Below are 24945 nucleotides of genomic sequence, written 5' to 3' on the forward strand. Positions count from 1 at the left end.
GGTATCAATTGTATGACAGAAGTGAGGCAAGCATACAACATGTGAGGCCTTTTAAATGAAGTTTTACATTTTTTGTAAATAGCAGGCCTGGAGTCATCCGGCGTCTCTGCCTGTTAGAGAGTATGAGTCAAGCCCTGAAGCAACATTAACAGACAGGGAGGAACAAAACCCTCATATTCATGATGTGTCAGTGGAAATGAAAACAGCTCAACTGTGACAGCAAATTCAGAAACAAACTAAGCCTGCTCAGTAAAAACATTTATCACACAGGGTGTGCACGAGAGTTAAACTTAGTACCTGAACTCAGAAACAGCAGATAAGAAAACAGCTTTTCACGATTTTCCTTATGGAAGTAATGAACACGATGTATTGAGATAAACAATTTGTCTATTATTATGCTGTTTGATGATTAAAGTCAGTTGACCCATCATAGCAGGCTGGAGACCAACAATGATAGGAATTAGGAACCCCAGAGTCTAGATGGTGGTAATGAAGATGAAGGGGGGAATGATAGAAAAGCAGTGAGATTTACAGTAGACAGAATAGCGGCTGATTGGCTCACAGACGGTGGGCAAGAAAAAGACTGGAGTAGAGTAATGATTGAGTTTGCAAGCGTGGGAAAGTGGAAGTGATGAAGACAAGCAGCTCGAACACCCAGGAAAGCAGGCGGATGACTGATTACAGCTCTTCCTTATTGAACTTACGCATAAGCTTCATTTAGATACATGCTTGTATATGTTTATGTTAAGAATACATATTCTTGCTCAAGGTGGCATGCTGTGACTTTTACAGAAACGCAAACAGAGACGACCTCAACCCCCTCCAAAAAGAGAACATCTTATAGAGTTGAGAAATACTATTACTTATATAGATGTCATCTAAATATTTGTTATTAGGTGACAATGAAGAGTGATGGAGGAATTTTTAGAAGCACTCCTTTAATAAAAGTAGCAATGAAACCACCTTACTACACATAAATCTGCATTATGTGCAAATTACACTTAAAGTATCAAGAGTATTCTGCAGAACATTGTTCCCCATCAGTGTTATATGGATTACTGCTGTAGGTGTTAAAGGTTGAGCTGAATTTAAATGCTTCATATACTGTTTAATAATGCATTATATTCTATAAAATCATATATTTGCCCGGGCTGCTTTGTGAAGACCACTTATCTTTAAAAACAGGTTTTAATGAGCTCAGAAAAATATACCTACACCTTGTTTAATGACAAAAGAATTACTGATGAATTAAAAAGTTTGTCCACTATCTAACACTGACTGTCAATACGTACAGGAGGATTAAAATCTTAATTAAAAATGAAGGTGCTGTGTTGACAAAACAGCTGGTTAAACTGTCTGTCAATCAAATGATTTCTCATAAATACTAACCTGAAAGTGCGGAGCCTACATCTCTGACTTTTCTAAATCACACGTTGGTCAAGGTGGTTCATATGAGGAAACTTATCTGTGAAGTTGATAAGTCACAGTCATTTACTTCTGTTCCCACACGGCCACTGATGGAAACTGATCTCAGAGCAGTGAAACCAGAGCAGTAGTTTGTCTAGCACATTGGTCCCCCATTGGTTTCACATCAAACCTGCTGGGTTCTTAGCTTGACAGGGTCCAGCTGTTGTTTACAGGACACACAGATGTCCATGAAATCAAAGGAAGCTAAAGATTCCAGTGGCCCCATAAAGCAGAGTTAAGCCTGCTTCCAGAAACAATAGCCAACTGCTGCCACAAGATGGCAGTAATTTTAAGGATGGATGCAAAATGACAGAATGTTTTATAACAACACAGTTTGAAATGAAAGCAGAAAGACTGATTTGACCTTGGAAAAAATTCTTTAATATCTATTTTTAGATTTCACCAGACAGGCAGTGCTTATTTTGAAAAAAATGTCAATAGTTCTAGTTTATCTGTTATATTTAGCCTGCAGTTTACTTTCTTTATCCATACTAAGAACTGTAAGTGTTAGCTTCAACATTAGTTAATGATTTCGGATTTTTCAGCCAGCTATGTAGCTACTTTTCTGCAAGCTGTCAGGTCTGTTTAGCTAACAGTATTATCTGTTAGCTAAACAGGTTATCTGTTTAACCTGATTTTAGCTAATGATTACAGCAAAGGTTTAATCTATAATTGTAGTTGTTACAACTGCTCACCCCAATAACTGTATAGCATAATATTTTAGCTATTAACATCTACCCTTTTGTTAGATATTGTAACTGCAAGCTATTCAGCTAATGCTGCACTAATTTATGACTTTTTTCTTGTTTGGCTAACTGTTTTGCCTATTTGATGTCAACTGCTAACCATAGTTTTACTTAAAAATGATCAACTTTCTTTGTTCAGTTCAATCAGTATGTTTAACTAACAATTTATTGTGTATACATACTGTAGGCTAACACCGTCAGCGGTCAGAGGTATAACTTCAGTTGTTTTTTGTTAATTTTATCAAGCTATTTTACTTTTTTATCCATACTGTAAGCTAACACATTCAGCTGCTTATGCATACTACAGAGACTTTCTGACTTTCTGTAATCATTAGTATTAGCTATTGATTTCAGTTGTTGGTCATCATTTTAATGATTTATTTCAACTTTTTATTTTTTTTATTTTTTATTTTTGGTCAATTAATCATATTTAAGTCATTTATGTATTTGCTTTAAACTGTTCTAAAAAGGACAAACAAAAACCATCAAAGGTGACGGTACAGTCAGCTTATTTTAGCTTGTGTGCAGGCAAGAAAAAATGGTGTTGTAGTCCACACCTGTTGTGGAGTGCAAATGTGGTCATTAAATTTATTTTTATTACAAAAACAAACTAAAAAAGGCACAAGGAGGCTGAATTGAGGACAAAAATATATTCAATATACTGCTAATACAGCTGTTTGCAAACATCTGCACATGAAGCGTGCTAATGCAGAGCTAGCAGAGAACCAGGAGCGAGTGTATGCTGACCCTAGGCCTGCAGCCAGATCCTGATCTTCAGCAGATAACAAAGACAGGTTTACAGCACTGTAACCTCCATTTCTACCTGTGCATGTTTCTACTCAAGAAACACATTACATGAACACTTTGAAGTCTCTTTGAGCTGGTTTGCAACATTACTTTGTGTTGTCAGCTCTAAGTTCAAACGCTAAAAGAAAGGTCAGAGGTGTGTCATCAGCATATTCATTTGCGTCAGTGTGTGGGACGCTAGTCTGAGGTTTATACTGGCAACTGTTAAATATGTGACAATAAATTTTAGGACATGTCACAATGTACCAGAAAATAATGCAGTGAGCTGTGTAACAAATTACTTTCTTCAGGGAGTAATTAAGTAATGTGTGATACATTGCTTTTTCTTTTTTTTTAAAATAATAGCCCCAACACTGCTTTTAATTCAATGATAACTTTTCTGCTGAAAGACATTAATCTCCTTTTAAGTCTGCCTGAGATGATTATCCTGCAGTGCACTGAGTATTGCAGTACTCGGTATACAGAAGTAATACATCATTAACTACTATGATATTTTCTACTTATGTTCAACCAAGCCTTAAAGTCAGGTTTAGGGTTATCCAAGTTAGGCAGTTTACAAAAAGGAGGGTTAGCGTCATGTTAACCCATGAAATTCAAATGAAATGGTAGTTGATAAGCTGCAGGCTGAGGTAATATCACTCGGCGCATAGCTGAAATGTCTTTTTGTTTATTTAAAAGGTTATTGTACTGTGTGATGTGGAGTATTTCCACATATTTGGGGACAACCTTATTCATCTTAGACTGGAGAGTTATTTCAAGTTTTGCAGGCTTTTGTAGATAATTATACATGCATTATCTATGAGTGACTCCACACTCGTGTCAGATTGTATTACTCACACCCCAAGTGCAGGCTGTTAAATCTACTGTACACCTATTCAACTTCAAAATGCTGGGCAGGGTTGGAGAAGAGAAGTGCTGGACTCATCTCACTGGCGAATTGTTTCTTTTTTTAAAACACACACACACTTGAATTAGAGCATTTTAGAGTGTTGGGTCAGGCACAGTGCAGGGTCCCTGGAGCTGTTTAGCAGCTAAGTGGCCATAATGCATTTAGTGTAAAGTGACTGGGATTGGGGGGGCTTAGCCACAGCTCTCCGTCTCATTCTTAGAAAGTGCTCAGAGGTGCTAATACCGTCCAGATTTATGCCGCTCATTCACAAGCAGCTCGACTTCTGCGACAAACAGCCGTTCTCAGTCTGAGAAGCTGTCCAACAATTTCTTTTTTTTTCTTACATGATTTATACCTGTCTCTTTGTCTCCCTTCCCCCTCTCTTTGCAGTCTCCTGTCCTTCTTTATTCACTCCACCTGTCTCACTTCCACCTTTCCTTCACATTTTGATTTCCAACCTCACTCTAAGCATTGCAGAGACTTAAATCTCGGGTTTCCATCTCACTCTAATGTCTCTCGACGGCGCCTTACAAAACCAGCCACCCCTCAAAGTTGCTACTCGCCCTACATTTCTTGAATACACACTTGTCTACAGTGAATGAGCAGAGGAAGAGACTGCAGTGCTTCACTATACAGGGTGTTGATGTCTGGAGATCCCACTCACTCTTAAGTGTGTGTGTGTGTGTATCTGATTTGCGAGTCACAGGTTCTTCATATGTGTACAGTTAATACATGAAAGCTAAGCCCGAGCATGCGTGTGCAACCTAACACTTAGAATAAACCTGTGTTCTGTTTGTTGTATGTGCAACAGTGCCTGTTTGCATGCTCGAAGAGGCTGTACACACACAAAAGTCGGTGCGTATATATGTGTGTGTGCTACAATCACGCACAGCTTATGTAACGCCCAGGCATGTTATAACTTCACTGCGCCTGCTGTGTGTGTAGGTGCCTGTGTTTATGTGTGTGCCCAGTTGTGTGTAGCTATGGAAGCGTGCCCGCTCGCCTGTGTGTACATGTGCGTGTGAGTGCGCCAGACAGACTGCAATGCCGCAACCAGCCAGCCAGCCAGCTCTGTATCATCACTGACCATGCTCGCCATCTGTGCCTGTAAGCTATAGAAACGGCGTGCCGCACTGCTACACAGCAACGCCATTAGTGTCTTAGGAAACTATGCCTCTGTGCTTCCATCACGTTCCGTGTTGTGCTGTATTCCTCAGGGTATATGCTCCTGCAAACATCTCCCACAGTGTATGTGTGTGTTTGTGCAGGGAGGCCCACAGTGTATATGGGTCACTCTCTCAGGAGCCATAATCCCATGTTTGGACCAACTTACTCACTGGGGTTTCACTCCTTCTGTTTGGCCAAGCTGATGGCAACAAGCATAATGACCTCACCACACCACTCGGTCATTGGCCTGCAGACCTCGGGCCTCTCAGCCAATAACAGATGGCTCTGGTGACGTATAGCCTCCAGTGGCTGTCCTGATTGGCTGAGGAGGCGGGACAAAGGGGCACTGTGCTTTTTAGAGCGCCTCTGATTTGCTTAGAGGGTGAAAGAAGAATGGAAGAAGGGAAGGGAGAGAAAGCATGAGAATTTGGGAGTTGGTGTTTTTTTCTGTGTGGCTCCTGTTGAAACTACACTCAACCTGTGGCTTACATGGATCACAGTGCAGCTGTGCAACACATGGGAACACATGCATATACATAAATAGCACACATGCAGCTAACGAAGCGTACTAAATCTGCTTTAGAAACTATGAGCTGAAGCTGGTGACCTGACATTTTGATCTTTATTAAATCTGATAATGCCATGGCAGTGATTTTTTTTTCTTCACTGTCCACTAAAAGAAAGTCTAACCTTTAGTTTGACAAGCCACAGCCCATTTTTCTGCATTAATGTTTATAGCCAAATGTAAACGATAAATAAATAAATAAATAAATAAATAAAGGCAGGAGGAGAGAAAGGTTTCAGTCCCGTCCTGCGTGCCTGTATAGAGTCGCAGACATACCCACATAGCAGCTCTATTGGACGCAGCAGCCTTGCTCTCCGAACAGCTGTTCTGTGTTTTCCCACACTGTGATTGGCCACGATGCGCCGTCAATCAAATTTACTTTGACGTGCGGCCTCGCCCCTACTCGCCTTACGCGGCATCCTATTGGCTACTGTACGCGTTCGTGTTCCGCGATTGGTCGGACGGGCTGGTTGTCAAGGCTTTGGGGCTTCATTCACCATTTTGCGACTGTAGTGTAGAATGTACAGGGCAGTAGTTTTTCCTCCTTTTAAGTTGCTTTGCCGGAGAAACATGAACGGCCGCTAACTGGCAGCTGCGGACGACTGGACACCCTGCCCTATTTTACCCAGCAAACTCATCAGAGAAACACACCGGGGTACTATACATGAGCTCTGGTGAGTACAGGCTGCCTACAAATCTTCTCCTGCAGCACTGCAGTGGGGCTTGTTGTGCGTTTGCTAACGTTGTTCATGTTTACCACAAACAGTATTAGCAGAGGAGCTGATCAGCACAGTTTGCGATATCTGGGTGGCCTGCGAAGAGACCGGAATGGGTGTCTTCTGCGAGAAAAAAAACAGGGAGCGGTGCGGCTTAGGCATAGTGAGCCTGAAACTTTTCCACGAGAAAATAGAACGCCATAACAGCCGTTGGACTTTCCAGAAACAGCGCTTATTTAGGAAAAACCTCGAAAACTCCTCGCTTGTCATGCTTTCTTCCTGTTTTTTATTAAATCAGCGTGGCCATTTGGATTGATATGTGGTTTTAAAGCGCTTGTAGAGGCCTTTTTTTTCTCCCCTTGGGCTAGTTTGTGGCAACACACTGACACTAACCCCCCTCAAACCACCCCATGTAACACGGCTGCAATTATGCTAATAACGACGAGGGTGAATACTAAATTATCCTGGCAGCTTCAGCTATATTTTCACATGGTTGTCACTTTCGGATGGGCCAAACAAGCGACTTTGTGTAGCTGTTTGTCGCTTTAAGGTCGTGTAAGCTGGCAGATATGGGCCATATATGGTGGCATTAAGGGTCAGTATGCCCGTTAAACCGGTTATTTCCCGGTTACGGTGAGTAGAGGATTTCCAAGAGGCCTTGTGTGTTTAGTTGAGGCCTGGTCGGTGCACGCCACGGCCTGCAGTGTTTGGAGTAAAACTGGTAGTAATCGCGGTACTACGAGGGCTTGACACGGCACTATCCAGCTAAAGCAGAGGTGACATCACCGCTTGTTGTTTGCATTTTGTGCTCTGGGGCCTTGTCTTGGTAAAGTTAACAGCTGTTATCTGCTCGGGTTTATGATTATGCATATATTGACCTGCCCTATCGTCATTACAGCTCTGTAGTAAGCCTGTTATGAACTTGAAAAAAACTTTTAGATATCTGTCCACTAAATGTGGATTAGAAACGCACTTAGAAGAGACTGAAAGTTCACTCTGTCTATATTGTCATAGATATTACATTTTTGTATGCACACTTACTAGGAGTGTACTTGAGGTGCCACAATAACCTCAGTATTTAAGAAAATGAACATGTCAGTAATGCATGCATTGTAATATGGTAAATAATAGGTGAATTATTCTATTTTATATTATTTTTAGTATTACAGACTCTCATGCCCATCTCCATTCATAGGTATTTTGGTTTTCATTAATTTGCGAGAAAAGTCAATGTATAGTAAACAAAATTATAGATGCATTTGTCTGATAGCATTGCTTCTTATTTTAGTATTGGCCTACCCTGCCCAAATAACTTTGTAGACGTGCTGTGCAATGTAAGAACACTATCGGATATCATTTATTACAATGCGGGTTAATTAAATCTGGTTACGAGAGCCAAAATATCTGTAAGAGTTCACCTCTTGACACTATAATCTCTCGCAGCTTCTAATAGTAAACACTAAGTGTGACCATAAACATCCTGTAGGGCATACAGTTTTGTATGTATGGGGAATATATGTCCTAGAAGGGTCACAAAAACCATGATTTTGAAAATTAAATATCAATAATGTGTAGTTCTTTTTTAACCAGTATAATCCAAAGCTGCAGGTGTCTTCTATCATATTATGCTTATACATATGACCTGCCCTGTTGTTATTGTAGTTTTGTAGTGATCCTGATATGAACTTTAATCATAGGCTCTGCATATTAGAAAACTAAAGGATATTACACATTGAAGACATCTCTAAAAGGTCACAGCTTGACATTAGAGATCCTTGCCACATATTGTAGTGAGGTTTATGGCAGTGTTGGCATAAATGTTATTGAGGACATAACGTTTTGTGTGCACAAGGAATATATGTACTAGACAAGTCATGATAACCATGATTGTATTGTAAACACCTGCATTTTCAAACTCTCTCATAACCTCCATGCACTTCTAGTTTCATTAAAATATATTTTAACTACTTGCAGGATATCTATTTCAGTGTATAAAATGCCTAGAAAAAAAAAAGAAAAATGGTTCAGTGTAACACAGATTAATTTCCTTTCCTATACTTGGACCCATGGTGCTTTTACATGCACTGGTATGCATACACCCCTCCTCAAGACTCTTTCCAAGCTAGGACAACCTTGTTTGGGGTAATTTCTGATAAGACTGGGAATGTTTTATATCGATTAAAGTAAAGTAAAAATCACCCTATGATTCAGTTCATGCGTGATTTCATAATGATTTTGGCACAGTTATGGTAGAAAAGTGGCTTACACTTGAACAGACGCCTATTCAGACTAAATGATCCGTCAGTCATGTTTTTCTCTTTCTCTCGTATGACTTATATCAGCTCCATGGGGCCTACAGTGGGTATTCACAACAGCTCAAATGCTATTCTGCAAGTAAATTACGACTGAACTTGTTACCCCGCTCTTTATGTGCGTCTGATGATTACATGAATGTGAAACATTAAAGCCACAGACCTACTTTACCTCCCATATGGACTCCCTTGCACCATATTTCACTGAGGTTACTGTGTGTTGTGTCAGTTTGCCTTTAAGCTCTTATCGTACGGCCCATGACTCTGACACCAGCTGTTGTACACAGTGCACTACTGAGTAAACACATGTAGCATACCTCTATCGTGACCAAGTAAGGCCAGCTGCCAAATTATTTTATGGTGTCTGCTGTACAGTTGTCTGTCCTAAATAGGGATTTACATAGAGGCCAGTGATGGCTATGAGCTCTCAACCTCTCCGTGTGCACTATCAGCTATCAGCACATAGATGTTTGCTTTGTGTGATGTGTGTGTATATGTGCGTGTGGCCTTGAGACAGGCGGCACTCATCTCTGAAAATGGATTTCTCTCCAGCCGATATGATGTGTCAGATATTAAAAGGACCTGAATGAATGCAAGCCTTCACAGACAAACAGGAAGGCAGCAAAAGGGAACAGAGACGAGCAGACAGAGAGACCGAGACTAGTGGGAGGACGAATGTAGAAACAGGGACAGGCAGGCAGACATGTAAGTTAACAGCCAAACTGTCACTGACAAGTAGACATGCCTAGTGGTTGGTTGATAGACATCATAACAGAACATTTTGACAGTGACCATCACAGCTGGAGTGAGGAATTACATGACAGAGTATATAAGGGCTGTGTTGACACTCCCTCTTATATACATGTTTCTGTATCTATGAAGACTTCACTTCCCAAAGAGATAAGCTAGAGACCACAGCAGCTACAGCCTGAGGCTAGTCCAGCGCACACCAGCCACACAGCAAACAAACCAGCTAAGTGATCACAGCTAAATCAATCTGTTTTACTTTCTAAACGTGAGTCTGAGCTGTGGATGAGGCTGGTGCAGAATAAGAGATAATCTGAATGACTCTGGCACGGCTAAGAGCGCTGCTGAATGACTCTGGTGTGGAATAGCAATTATTGTGAACAACTCTGTGTTTCTGGATGACTGCGGCACAAAAACGAGTATAGAGACTAAGTGGAAGGAGAGGAAGGAAAACGGGGGAGATGAGAGGTAAAAAAAACCCAAACAAACAAAAATCGATATTGTGGAAAGAGCGAATGCAGGCAAGGAGGATAAGAAAGAAAGCATAGCAAAGAGAGAGGGAGGAATAAAGTAACGGGAAGTTAGGTAATGGTCTTCCACAGGAAATGGAGTTAGTTGTAGGGGCGGATTGCTCTGCTTTGAAATACATAGATAAAGGTCGCCACTGAGAAAGAGAGAGAGAGCGAGAGAGAGAGAGAGAGAGAGAGAGAGAGAGAGAGAAAGGGAGGGTTTCAGTATGTGAGCAAAGAAGGAATTCCCCCGCCTCTACTGCCCGGGCCAAGAAGTAGTGTGTGCGTGAGTGTGTGAGAGAGGATTGCATGCAGAAAGGCTTGTCTGGGCAAATTGCAGAATGCTCCTCACTATTTCCATGCTGCGCTGTAAGCCTACATTGTGTTTATCCTACAATATGGCCTCCTGTTTTCAATATGTACCTGGTATGGCTGTAGGTCTTGTGTAATGTGAGTAGAAACTGTTATGTAATGAATTAATGTGTAATGAATTTGTAGATGAGTCATGTTCATTACTACTCTAATACGATGGTGCATCATTTAGCGGGGAATACATTTCTTTGAATTATAATTTAACTGTTTGTTACAATTTTTTTTTTTAATATCGTTGCTGTGTTTTTGTTTTTGACTATTTGCCATTTTTAGAATGTTTTCAGAAATTACTTTGAGTTGTGTTTCTGTCTGAGTGTCTTTGCTGCACAGGAAACCCACACTCACCTGTTCTTCTCCTCTTTTCAGAGTCTCTGGAATAAGGTGGGCAAGTGCCGAAGTCGCGCAACGAACACGAGACAGGATGAGAGTGAGAGGGCCTGGCAGAGAAAGAAAATAGAGTGAAAGGAAAGGAGGAGGAAATAACGCTGCAGCGCAAGAGAGGAACGTCAAGGAGAATCTCTGGGATAAATAAATAAAAGAGTTGTTTTGAGAAAAAGGAACTAGATGAAAAGATGAAGCCAATAAAAAAGCGCTCCCCTCCCTCCACCCGGGCTAAAGGAGGAAAGCGGCGAGGAGCGGGGGATACCTTGGAAGGAGGAGAGAAGAGAGACTCAGATGAGAACAGAGACAGAAGCAGATCTCCGCAAAACCGAACTCCCTCCTCCTCGTTATCTTCTAACTCACATTCAGAGTCTCCACAGGCGGACGCATCCAGAGCGCGGGACTCTTCAGATGGGGAGGGGAGGTCTGCTGCCAGCAGCGGTGGTGGCAGCAGCCACTGTGACAGCAGCGGCAGCAGTTGTAGTAACAGTAGCACACCAAGCGCCAACAACAGTCCAAACCCCGCCTCCAGCCGGAAAACAGCCACCTTCAAGGCCCGCGTCCCCAAAAAGAAGTACACCTCCGAACACTGCTCATCTAATACTGCTGGTAACTATAGCAACCCTGCATCCAGCACGCCCCCTCCTTTTTCTCTGAGCCAGGAGTCAGCGGGTCCAGGAATCGACATCAGCGTCTCGCATTCTGACGGAAACAGTCAGAGTAGGAGCTTGATGGATGACTTCCACAGTCGTACCACCAGCAGGGAGGGGTCTCAGGACTCCCCGGGACCGCCAACCCTGTCGCTTGGAGGGGAAAAACCCAGAGGAGGTGAAGGAGTGACAGATGCAGAGCAGGTGTCCCCAAGCCCGCTGCCCCGCTGCTCCTCAACAGACACAGCCAGCGAGCACTCGGCTGACCTGGAGGTAGTTGGTGACACACCCCCTCAGATGTCGACACACAGAACGTCTAGTCTCCCTGACGCACTGTCCGATGCTCTGGCCAAAGGCCTGAAGAATCAGCGGATCCTCGCCCGCCAGCTCAGGAGAAGAAGTGATGAGGAGGGAGGAAGTGACAGGAGGCACGACTTGGTATTCCGGGCTGGCGTGGTCCGTAACGTCAGTGGTGAATATGGAAGCCTGGAGGTTCAGCTGAACGGGGAGAAGACGTTATGCCGCTATCCTTACCGACATGAGAGCCCCCCAGGGGTGGTGGACATTATCCTAGATGCCCCACCTCCTGGTGTGCATCCAGTACCTATAGGCACCCGTGTCTGTGTACCATTTGGGAACGACGAGGGCAACGAGAGCCAATGGCAATGGTACCGAGAAGGTGTGGTGACACAGGTAGACCCACACCCTGCGGTGGCTAACCGCTACCGTGTCCTGCTGTCTGAAGAAAGGCCTCACTCTCTAGATGATGAAGAAAACAACAGGGGTGCTACCCAGGCAGTATGGGTCTCCAGACAAACACTCCGGCTTCTGGTGCCACCCTGGGACTTGGATTTGCCTTCTGCTGGTGGACATGAAGTAGAAGAGGGGGTAAGAGACAAGGAGAGAGATCGGGAGGAAAGGGAAGAGATGGATGTGGAGGTGAGACGTTTGAGTCGACAAATGACCCCGAGCATGGGATCAATGTTAGGGAGAGGAATGCCCTACCCAGGAATGGTTCCCGTTTCCTCCACATCGGGCCACAGCATCACCTCGCCCGTTACTCCGACTTCAGTCCTCAGCCTGGCTCCTGGGCGAGAGAGGGAAATCGAGAAGGACTTGGAGTGGGAGTCACAGAGAAACCATGGAAGAGAGAGGGAAAGAGAGCGAGAAAGGGAAAACAGTGTCAAGCAGCAGCAGCAGCATCACCCATATATGCCCCTCACCCCTGAAGAAGACATGGAAGTGTCCGGCATCAACATGGTCCAAGTGGGGCAGATTATATCTGGGGGCAAGCCTATGGCAGTTCCCCAACATCGTCACATTGTTTCTAAGACCCCGTCTGGCTACCTCAACCCCCATCCCCACTTGTCTGTGGTGCGAGGCATCGGGATTCCCCCTGCTCACATGACCTTGAATCCCCACCCCTCTCCTTCACCTGTCCTGTTAGGCCTTGACCCAGCAGCTGCAGCAGCCGCAGCAGCTGGAGCTGTCATTACCACCCCTCAGCTCCATCCTCTCCCTCCCATCACCTCTTCCACTACATCCTCCTCCAGAGTGGATAAGACATCAGGGGGAGGTTCTGCCAGCAGTGGAGCAGGTGGTGGATCCGGATCAGGTTCGACATCCTCCTCCTCGTCACGTTCCCGGACTCCGCTGACAGCTGCCCAGCAAAAATACAAGAAGGGAGACGTGGTGTGCACGCCGACAGGTATCCGAAAGAAGTTCAACGGGAAGCAGTGGAGGAGACTGTGCTCTCGGGAGGGCTGCTCCAAAGAGTCCCAGCGGCGAGGGTACTGCTCCAGACACCTCTCCATGAGGACCAAGGAGATGGAAGCCAGTGGAGGGGGCCGGGATCGGGGCGGCGCCAGCAGCACAGGGACCCTAACACCATCTGACCTCCGACTCAGCGGTGGGAGAGCCAGTTCAGAGTTTGACTGGGATGAGACATCACGGGAGAGCAGTGAGGCCAGCAGCCGTGGAGGAGACTCTCGCCCCCGCCTCGTCCTTCCCTCGCTGCTCCCCCAGGACCTTTCTCGCTTCGACTTCGATGAATGTGAGGCGGCAACTATGCTCGTCTCTCTCGGGGGCTCTCGTTCTGGCACGCCTTCATTCTCCCCCATCTCCAACCAGTCACCCTTTTCACCCACGCCATCCCCATCACCCTCTCCGCTCTTCGGTTTCCGCCCTGCCAATTTCAGCCCCATCAATGCTGCTGCCTCACTTACCCCACGCCGCCCCCGACAGCTAAGCGGCACTAAGATGGGTACGCCAGGCGCAGAGAGAGAGCGCCATCTGTCAGGGATTGTGCCCACTTTTCAGACCAACCTGACTTTTACAGTCCCGATGAGCCCCAGCAAGAGGAAGTTCGACTCCCACCCACCCCCACCGCTACCTGCTGTCCAGGACTACCAGACCAAACCTGAACAACAGCAGCTGGTGGGTGTTGGGGTGGTGGGAGACCCACCCATGGGCCATAGCCCTGCTGCCTTCAGAGTGCTCTCCCCCCAGAGTCAGCCCACAACACCTTCCTCACTTTCCTTCTCTCGTCCTCGTAGCGCCACCAGCAGGCCACCATCCTCTGCCGCCTCCACGCCTCCACCCATGTTAGTCTCTCCAACTCCTCCTTCACCACTTCCCCAGGAGCCGTCCCCACGCCGCATCGTGCCCCTCCGGGACTCCCCAGTCATTGTACGCAACCCAGATGTCCCCTTGGCCAAATTCTCCGATGGCCCGTCGGGAAAGAGAGAGAGAAGCAGGTCGAGGGAGCACAGCCAGCACACAGCTCCCCCAGGCCTGCAGGCCCCCGTCCCCATCAACGGGGCAGCCACCAACGGGGCAGTTCTCCTCCGCAATTCCACATCCACGCTCGTCCTGGTCACATCCAGCTCGGTAAGGACGTCATTCTTTTTTTGTAATATATGACTATGTACTGCATAGGGTCATAGGTTTGTATTTTATATCTCTAATATTTTAATTATGTCTTTATTAGCTCATATTATAGAACATTTATAGGTGTTAGGGCAACAGAAATAAAGTGAGAAAGCTTTCTTAAATAACATACAACTGGTGTGACCACCATTTTCCTTCCAAAGAGTGATTGTCAAGCTAAAAAGAGCTCACATCCCAAACCCCACAGTTTTTATCAGTTTACAATGAAAAGGATCCGAGCTGTATTTTAGTAAAATAAATATAAGAAACCTTTGTTTGAGTGTTTTACTTATAATGATTCATTCAGCTTGTTTTCACTCCATATTTCTTACACCAGTTTGGCCCCAGTGGGGCTTAGTCTAGTCCTTCCTTCTCTTGAATTAATAAAATGTTACTTGCCTTGTGGTTTTCAAATTGCTGAAAACAAAAGATCAAACAAAATACATTTAAAAGTGAGCAACAATACCTCTTTCCATGACAGTCACTCAAGAAAATCCTGAAACCTTGAACACTTTAATGTAGCGACTTGTCATTTACTTTCTGCCAAATTTTGAACCACATCACTGTGTAGAAGGAAGCAAACATCCAACCGTAAGCATTAATGGTGACCACTCTGCTAAGCTGCCATGTTTGCCATCTGAGCACTTCTTCTGACTGGCCGGTGTGCTTCAGTTGGAAGAAAACATCAATGTTTGTGATTTTTTTTTTGAGTAACTGCGTCACAGGGCTGTAGACTTAATTGAATTTTAATTTAGAGTAAAATTTTGGTTTCTCGCAGTAATAAAAACAAGACAATCGAGACAAAACACTTATTGTCCCACAATCTATTTTGCTGCAATGTTCTCCAGCCCATCGTTTTCCTTTACTTTTTCCTGTCCGTGACAGTCCAGAGTCACTCTCCAATAGACTGCAGGAGGTTTAGTTCATATGTATTTATTATTTATTTAGTTTTTAGTTAGTTTTTTGGTAAGTGAGGATCCCTAATGGCTTATGATTTCCAGAAAGAGATTTTCACATGTATTTTTGCCATTTTGCCTCTGTCAGTGAGAGGGTGGCTGTGGCTACAATGTAGCTGCCATCACCAGTGTGTGAATGTGTGTGTGAATGGGTGGATGACTGGTTGTGTAAAGCGCTTTGGGGTCCTTAGGGACTAGTAAAAAGCGCTATAAAAATACAGGCCATTTACCATTTACTTTGTTACCACAAACGTTTAATGTCATTATATTGAATAAAAGGCGTGTGACTTCTTGACAACTCATACCAAAGCGATCTAGATGGACAAGTGAAACTATAGGCCAAAGACAAAATAAGTAATTTCGAGGTGAACTGTCTCTTTAAAACAGCAACAATTTATGCAGGTCGATGTTTGTTTTAAAGATATGACTGGTAGACTGGTTTGTGACACCCAGAGTTGGGGTAAGGAATCCATTAAAATGAGATTAAACAGTTTTGAAACCATTTCGCACCTGGAAATGGCGTTACCAGCTGCAGGATGTTTTGAATAATCCGAGTTTCCTTAAAATACTATAAATATTTTTTTTGATGTCTCTTCCCCAGTCCTTGACTCCAGCCACAGGGGGCCACGCTTCCCTCTCCAGCCCCTCCACTCCTGGGTCCATGTCTTCTTCGTCAAGCTCTGTGTTCTCCTCGTCTGGTTCCGGAGGCAGGGAGAGGGAGAGGAAACCCGAAGGGCATCAAGACGCCAGTGGTGGGGCGCTGCCACAGCCGGTAGCCTGTCATCCCACACCAACAGCCCTGCTGCCCCTCATACTACCAGCAGAGTCGCCTCACCCTGCTCCACGCAAGCAAATCATCATGGGACGCCCAGGGACCGGTAAGAAACGAGGGGGAGGGGGAATGGGAGATCATTTCTTTGTGGTCTGAACCTCTGTTCTGTCAGATTTAGAGTCAGCTGAGCCACACAGCCTAAAGTGTGAAGAGATGTGCAGCTTGTGTCTTATGCACTCTGGCCCAGTACCTCTCACTTTCAGTATCTCTCTAGGATTACAGCTGTGTCATCAATGCTTTGGCTATGACTCATGTACACTTTACTATTGTTCCCTTGCTTTCAGATGGCTTTTTGTTTGTTTGTTTTTTTCTCTTTGTTTCTGTTTTCAGAAAGTTTATAAGAATTTTTCCACTGCTTTGGGCTTCGCAGAGGACTGGTATCTTCTTAGAAATGCTAGAATTTCACTTTTAAAATGCAGGCTACAACACGGAAAAGCAATTCCATTAATGTGAAATATACTCTTAGCAAAGAAGTGGAAGAGTCACAGATGAATAAAATACAGATGAAGTGGTTGTTTGTGTTTATTCAGAAGCATTTTCGACCCAAACTTTAGTTCATTTTGGGTCACACATGCAGTTTTTGTTGTAGACTAAGGATATCGTACAGTACAGGGCTTTAAATTTGAATTTTAAAAAAGAATGCCTCCTTTAATTACTTCCCACAGGGGGAATTTATACACTTTGGGGACAGGATACTACATTGTTCTGTTCTTACCTCAGTCTGTGTTGTCGTTCTTCACAGAGTAAATCATTGCCATTCATCATTTCTACTGTCCGTGTGTTTTATGGCTTTCTTTTCCTCTTGCCTCCATGGCTGCGCTGGTAGTTTTCTGGCTTAGCTCGCTCTTAATGGCCATGCATTCATTACTGGTTCTGCTCAACATTATTATATCTCTGCAACTGTGTGTTAGAATGTCCCACTTTATATGTGCAGGAATTGTTTAAATCATATGCAACACCCACAATCCCACCCTGACATTCCAGCGGTGATATATTTATTTTCCTTTTGGTTATCAATGTTGTCTTAAATTGTACCATCGGGAGAGCCTTTAAAATACCAGCTGTGCTGTAGTTGTGTGAAGATGCCGTTTTGCATGAGGGAGAAAGGAAAGAGAGATTGAGTGCTTGTCCATAATTGGTAAACATAATGAGGTCTGTAAGCTGATACTTATAAGAAAGAAGAATAGCTTAGAAAACTGCTTTCTAATGAGGCTTCTATATCAAGCAGGGTTCAGAAGTAGTGAACTCCATGGTTCTCTAAAGGTTGTAGGCCTGTTATAAATCACTCTTACTAAAGTCTAATAAGACGTGGATAACTCCGGTTCTCAATTGAGACAGATTGTGTCACTAATTATATTCCATTTAAGAGTCAACAGTACCTCACAGATTATCCATTATAGGGCAGATTTGCTAATGACAGAGAAAGTGCAAAACCCCCAATGACTGTTGGGATTTACAAAAGAGGTGCAGTGAAAAGTTAGCAATATTTGGAGGGGTAATTTTATACTCAATGAGGTGTTCAGTGCTCGAAATGGTTGCAGTAGTTGCCACTATGAGTGTTTTTGAAATTTCAGGAGAATCAGGGATATTTTCCATCCTTGTCCTTCCTCACATGGAGTGAATAGTCTGTTTCAAACACATTTGCATTACTGGAACTACGCCTTGTGGTTTAGGTGAAGGAGCTGCCTGCAGAGAGCACGCAGGAGGGAGTGCACATGACACCCACTCTTTAGTAATGAATGCACTGGACAATTATCTGCTCTATTCTCACATCAGCACAATCTGACATCGCACAGATGTTGTATTGGGGAGCTGGCAGGTTGAAGACTGGCAAATGCCCGATCTGCATGTGTCAGACTTTTGCATTCTCACGTGGATTTCTGTTGGGTGATGTGAAGAATTCAGGGCTGCACTGCATGTGTGAAAACAGCTAATTTATTTGGAATAAGTGCGTAATCGCTGATCAAGTCTGAGTGTGTGCCTTGGCTATCCACTGGCAGTAAATTTAGTCTTTAAAGTAAGGGCGCAGTTGAAAGTACCAAGTAGAAAGCTTCACTTGAGTTGTTAGCAGATTACTCGAACCTTCATCAAGCGTGCTCTTGATGGATTATGCTGGTGATTACTGAAATGAATCAGCTCTTCCTGTGTTCATAAATCGCCCGCCTCAACTTTCCCCTTCCTCTGGACCTTATTTGTGATTTTAGCTGCACACTAATGTGCACTCTGTAAGCTGGATTTATAGTACTATGTTAAATCTGTGGTTTAAAATCTATGCTACAGCCTACAGTGTAGCTTGATCTCCACAGAAATGTAACTACAGGTTACAGCGACATGGATCTCACAAACTGTGACAGGTCTGTTCAGTAATAATATGCAGCGCGAATGCATTTTATTTTCTTAGGGTTTTAGTTTTAGCTATCTTGCTCAGTAGGCTGTAGATGTTAGTTTTTTGCCAGTGTAGACATATACACAGAATATGTGTAGACTCTGTTTCTCCTTCCTGTGATTCAGTAATAGTAACTGTTGTTAAAGATTTATTAGCTCCAAGCCCATCATGAACGGCTCGCTTTCACTCCTGATGGCAGAGCAATGCAGACACACCAGGGTGCACCAAATATAAATGCAAACAGTACTGCACTACTACTACAAATTAGTATTGCAATATTCTAACTGTTGTTATCCATGTGCACTAAAGATGGGGACGTAACAATTCTGAAGCTAAGACCAAAACCTCAGTAAAATATTTTGCATTATCCATTGTTCCCTGACCCAAAGCAGAGCTGGTTGCCTGACGAAAGCTGTAATGTTCATGCAGTGAGGGAAATATAAACACATCAGAATGACTGAGTTTATTCTTTGTTTAAGAGCTAATTATGATCAAGTGATGTGGACTGTGGTAAAAAATGATTCTCTATTTTTTGTTGTTGCTTGTGTAATAACCAGAGTTGCTTACAGTTTTGTATATTTTTATTAGTTACATTGTTTAAAAATGTTTTGTTTCTATTTAGTTTTATTTAATTTTTGCTAGTTTCAGTTTTGGTGATTATTATAATTAGGGGCAGATTTAAAGAGTCCAGAATAGCTGGGTGATAGGTTACAGTCATGCAGTGATCCCGGTCTGAGAGGACTCTAGTTGTGTTGGCAAATGTAACCGTGCTGACAAAGACTAAAACGATAAAACTGGGGAAAATTTGCCGAGAATTTTATTTTATTTTCAGTAGTTTTGTTTTCTTTCTTTTCTTTCTTTTTTTTTCAAAATCTAATTCCTATCTTTATTTCAGTTAAGTAAAAGGGTTTTTTTTCACAGCAACTTTTAGATTACTGTGTTTAGTTCACTATTATAACCTTGGTTTGAACTAAGTTGTAGTTTTTGCAACACACCTACTAGGCAGCTAGGAAGAAACCAGAGCACCAGCACTGATCCAACAGAAATTGTTTATAACACATGAGACAGAAAGTAAAATTAATATCATTTTCTAATTTCACTCGACTGTGACTCTTCTACCAGAAGCTGAGACCAGTTTAAATGAATCTTCTCACCCAGTCAGGTGGTGGGATGTAAGAAAATTGGCTAGCGAGAAATGTAGGTGCTTGGGTTCATCATCTACTTTGTGCTTGTTTCCATGCCAACTTTGTGATATTACAGCCTGGGCAAGCTCAGAAATGTTACTTTGAATATATGAATGACGAAGATTGTTTCCATTTAAAATGCCTGATTTCTCATTTTGTGTCATTTTGATGCAGCACTTTGTAAATCTGAAAACTGAAAGTGGAGGATATTGGCAATTTATAGGTTGGTTGGTTTCACGGTTGATAGTGAGATGATGTAGAAGCAGAATATTTTGCACAGGCAGTCACGTAGACGAGGATAAACATAGACATAGCTGCAGATTAGTTTAAGGCAGGGGTTCTTTAAGTTTTAACAACTGAATGAAGGGAGCCATGATACGAATGAAGGCTACAGAGGATAAATGCACACATCAGACAAAATAACGCTAAAAGCTGACATTTATTTATTAAACATGAAGATAACAGAAAGCTTCATGAGAACCTGTTGACAGAGAGAGTAAGAGATTGCCTGTATACCACATGAACATGTTATTTTTAATCATTAGTTTTATTGGGATTAGTATTAATATGCTTAAATGATTGGAGAAGTTCAACACATCAACATAGCGTCTCTTACCTGTGGCCATTTCCTCCTGGCCAGAGTTTTCTTAAAGCCCGTCTCCATCTCTGTCTCTGACATGTCAAGGGTGGATTGCATGCGATCTTAGCTTGGACTTGTTGATGGTGGAGAAGGTTTTGTTTTATTTATATGTCAAACAGAGAGGCCACTCTCTTTGTATGCTTGTTTAAGTGCAGAGTGTCGACACTCGGAGTCCGTCAGTGCTACGTAGAGCTTTGTTCAAGGGGCAGTGTCAAAAATATGTGCATTAGCTGGTAATGTTGGGTGCTTTTATTCATGTCTTTGTTCCTAAGTAAACAGCAGTTCTGATATATGTATAAAGAACGTCTTTGTCATAAAGTAAAAGTGTATTAACAGCAAAAATTGCGCAGTAGAGCCACTGTCTGTGGTTCTTTCTCTTCATCGTGAACTTTGCTTACATTTCCTTTCCTCTTTAAACAATTAATTAGCATTTGATCCACGTGTGATGTCATCCCCATCAGGCTATGTGTTTTTGGCTTTTTGGTATCTGTAGCCTTTGCATTAATTGTACTGGTTTTATCGTGTGTGCAAATAAAATGAACCTTGAATTTGGTGCACCCACAGGTCAGTAAAATATTACTGAGGGCCACCAAAAAAAATTTGTTCTTCTAGTGGGCACTTGAAAGTGGCTACAGAAGCAAGTTAGTCCCCACAGATAAAATGTTAAAATGTTGAACTCTACATCAGAAATAAACATGTTTACACCCTGGCACCGCAAACTATTTTGGTCTTTATTGATAGTTACCACATATATATAAACTGTATGGGGGTGATTGTTTTTTAACTCATTCTCTTGGATGCTGGTGAGGCTGAAAGTTAGGTTCAATTTCAATTCAGTTCAATTTTATTTAGACAGCGCCAAATCACAACAACAGTCGCCTCAAGATGCTTAGTATTATAAGGTAGACCCTACAATAATATATGCCGAGAAAAACCCAGCAATCATATGATCCCCTATGAGCAAGCACTTTGGCAACAGTGGGAAGGAAAAACTCCCTTTTAACAGGAAGAAACCTCCAGCTGACCCAGGCTCAGGGAGGGGCGGGGCCATCTGCTATGACAGGACAAAAGAAATGCTGTGGAAGAGAGCCAGATATTAATAACAAGTGATTCAGTGCAGAGAGGTCTGTTAACACATCGTGAGTAAGAAAGGTGACTGAAGAAGAAATACTCAATGCATCATGGGAATCCCCCAGCAGCCTACATCTAATGCAGCATAACTAAGGGAGGATTCAGGGTCACCTGATCCAACCCTAACTACGTGTATGCTTAGAGGCTTGGCTGCTTACATTGACAGCTCTCCTCATTAACTGGACGCATTGAAAACTGGTCCGATCCGCTGTGATTGGGGCATTGGTGCCTTTATAGCATTTTTAATGCAGTTGTCTGACAAATAATATGGTTTTGCTGTGCAGTTATTTGTCTAGTTTGTGCTCCAGTCTGGATGAGTGAAATTGTGCAGCTTAATTAGTATATTACTATTACTAGGTAATAGTTTATGGATGCAGCTCAACAGAGTTTCCCCTCATCCAAATATGGTAACTTCCCGAACCAAGATGCCATTTTCCCAGATGCAAAAATGCAGGATTCAAAAGGTGGAGTCAAGAAAATGATGGATGGGTACAACTGTGTCTTTATCCATGTTTTATGTTCAGTCTACACTTTAAAGCCATGAACACAAGTGGCAAAACTATCAGCTTTGCTTCTCGAGGATCTTTGAGTTCCTTATGTTAGGATTTCATATCCTCCTTTGTGATTAAATGATAATATCTTGTCTTGAGTCAAATGTTAAAAATGACTTTAAAGTGAAACAGTTTCTTCTGAGGAATGAATATCGAAAGCTTTGATACATCAGTCGCTCTGGCAACCACTCAGACCCGCTGCTCGCTGTGTGTAATCTGTGACTCAGTGTGTGTAGTGTCACAGTTATCGAGTGTGCAGTGGGTGTCACCCTTTTTATATGTGTACGCATGTGTGTGAGCACGCGTGTGTGTAAGGGAGTGATAAGGGGTGTTTCACTTTAAACTTAAAAAGGGCGAGAATATCGACATGTCTAGACATGCAAGACTGAGAGCGGGAGTGCAGAGAGCAACAAGGACATTCACACCTCCTACACACAATACACACACAGACACACACACACAAACAAACATGCAAGCACGCACACTCGTTCCAGACAATCAACAACCTCAGACAGGGCATTAAGGGCAGGTCCAGCGTGATATGAATGTGTTTCATTGCTCTCAGCAGAAAAAGGAGCAATCGTATTGCTGGCGTGTTGTCATGGATACACTGTTTCCACCGGTAGAATTAGTGCAGTAAAGCGTTCAGGCCTGAGCTGATTACTGGTGTGCACTTTTCTCTCCCCCCTCTCTCCTTCTCTCTCCCTCTCTCTCCCTATCACATCCCTCGCACTGCTGCTAACAGCCACCTGCCTCTGTAGCGTAACGTTTCCTCCGCCATACATTTTTTAAAACACCTAGAGCCATCGCGGGCCCAGAAACAAACACAGAAGAAGGCAGAGCAGGCCCCACGGCTGAGATCTCTCCTAAATATAGCCCAGCTCAAGTGCAGCTGCATTAGCATCACAAGTTTCATTACTGCTCTCTTTGAGTGCATCTGCAGTCTTCAGTGACGGAGAAGAAGGAGGAATAAGAGCTCAGAAGTAGCTCAGGAGCTGTTTTATTGCTATACTTTCCACCCACGGGAGTGATTATTAGGAAAGGTCTAGTGGTAGTAACGTGCAGTCATGGGTCAGATGCATAGTTTTCCCCACTTTAAATCGTGTGCAAGTCTTTATCAGTTCAGCCTTTTGCTTGTCACTAAACCAAGTAAACCAATAAAAACATCTGATGTAGATATCCGAGCAGTGCTTCTCTGTGATAGTTTCACAACTCACTACTGTCAGTAGTTGATCAGTGCACTTCACCTCTTCCGGGTGTTAGCATTTCCTTAAAATGTTCAAAGTATCTCTAGCCAGGTTTTTCATAGCTAAAATAACCTAAACCGAAAAATAAAACTACCCACCGTTGCATTTGGCCATATTCTGGTATGTCACAACCACAGAGAGTATAAAACGTGGACATAATCACCATGACATCACCCACTGGTTTGTGAAGGCAGTTATGAAGCCTTGCGCCGAGCATTTTCACTGTCGCCATCTTAGTGTTTTGAAACTGGATGTGATGAGTGAGGGTTAGATCTCGCTAATGGCTTGTAATTCACAAGAGACAAGAAACCCCCTCCCTGCTCTCACCAGTGAGCTTCAAACTTTGCTTTTTTGACAAAGCTAATGGTTAAGACCTCCAAGTATGCCTTCGCCTTAGTTATCCCGCTATAGGCTCATGCTGCTGGGGACTTCCCCTCTTTTTACTAACCATGTTTTATATACCACAGCTGCATGTCTGTCTTTGTGTCTCTCTTTTTTCTCTCCCTTCAACCCCAAACTGATCACAGCAGGTTACTGCCACTCCCTGAGCATGGTTGTGTTGGAGGTCTCTTCCTGTTAAAACAATGTCCTTCTCCCCGCTTTTGCCAAATAGTTGCTTGTGTGTCTGTTACAATACCATGTTTGCAATGTAAAGTGCCTTGTGTGTACGATATGTTTAAATTGAGAGATTTTAGCCTTTACACACATGTACTACACAGATGAGCAGGTCGTAGTAGTAATTATTGTAATTGACCACATCTGTGGCTGGAAACAGCAAAATGTGTTGCATGTCGACAGTTTGAAATTCACGCTTCTTTCTATTGTTACAATAATTCGTGACATTATAACTGTATCCTATTGAGCTGCTCTTTTAAACTAGCAGACTGTCATTAGTTACACTTTATTTGAAAGGGTCTTAATTCTCTTAATTTGGTTTTATAGCCAATTCAAGAAATGTCTTCACTGAATATTCTACAGTAACAAATGTCTGCATCAGGACTTATTTGATTATTAGGATCCCCATTAGCTGTAACACAAAGCACAGCTATTCCTTCTGGGGTGGGCGTGTATATTAACACATTTTAAAACAGTGATGTAAAACAGTGTGACTTCTTTTAACTTGTGGATGAGGTGTAACCAGTTGCCCAGAAGTCATGTGACGTGTCATATAGCTGTGACAGAAGTCTGTATGAATCGGTTTATCACAAATGAAGTGTGTCATGTGTTTCAGTCAAGCAGTACACATAAATAGCCATAGACCTGCCTGTAATTTGCCACACACAGAAATCCAGTGTAATTTTGTTTGGGATTGTTTGTTTATGTCTTGTGTTTATATAATGAACGGTTGCTATGGTTGCTATCAAATGTTGTCTCTGCTCTTCCTTAAAATGTCTGCATCAGCTGATTTGTCCTCGATTGAGACCTTCAATCTCGTGGGTTTAAGAGCAGTGCAGCTGGATTTTACCTTCAACCAACTAATGAGGAAAACAACAATAACGTGTGTGAATTGTTTTGCATTTAAGGACTTTCCCGGGCATCTTAGCAAAGCGTCTTGTGGTGTATAAAGAATTTGAATAAGCCTCACTTCCTCAACTGAAGTTCCCTTTACAAACAGTAGTATAAACTTGGAGAAAGAAGTACGGAGTCCAGAAGTCTCAGTGCTGTGATGCTAGTCATGTGATCCGAGAATCTGCATCTAAAGGATTTCTTAAACACAGTGAAACTAACAGCAGCTACAGTACATCCAAGATGCACTTCTTTT

General features: G+C 42.9%; 1 protein-coding gene across 5 annotated transcripts in view; it reads left to right on the forward strand.

The window, feature by feature from the left end:
* Window positions 1–6132: 6132 nt before the first annotated feature.
* The window catches only part of cica (capicua transcriptional repressor a), a 51117-nt gene continuing 32304 nt past the window's right edge, over window positions 6133–24945 (forward strand). For 4 of the 5 annotated variants that reach the window (XM_085261330.1, XM_085261334.1, XM_085261335.1 and 1 more), the window contains exons 1-3: window positions 6133–6315; window positions 10664–14217; window positions 15814–16090. In XM_085261330.1, coding sequence (XP_085117456.1) covers window positions 10870–14217; window positions 15814–16090 — 3625 coding nt within the window. In that variant the 5' untranslated portion in view covers window positions 6133–6315; window positions 10664–10869. Of the gene's footprint in view, window positions 6316–10275; window positions 10376–10663; window positions 14218–15813; window positions 16091–24945 lie in introns of those variants that run through there. The other variant, XM_085261332.1, reaches the window with a different exon arrangement.

This window comes from Mchenga conophoros, linkage group LG22 (assembly GCF_057382185.1).
Source record: "Mchenga conophoros isolate Kocher_MC1m ecotype Shallow Benthic linkage group LG22, M_conophoros_male_GT1.1, whole genome shotgun sequence".
Lineage (NCBI taxonomy): Eukaryota > Metazoa > Chordata > Actinopteri > Cichliformes > Cichlidae > Mchenga > Mchenga conophoros.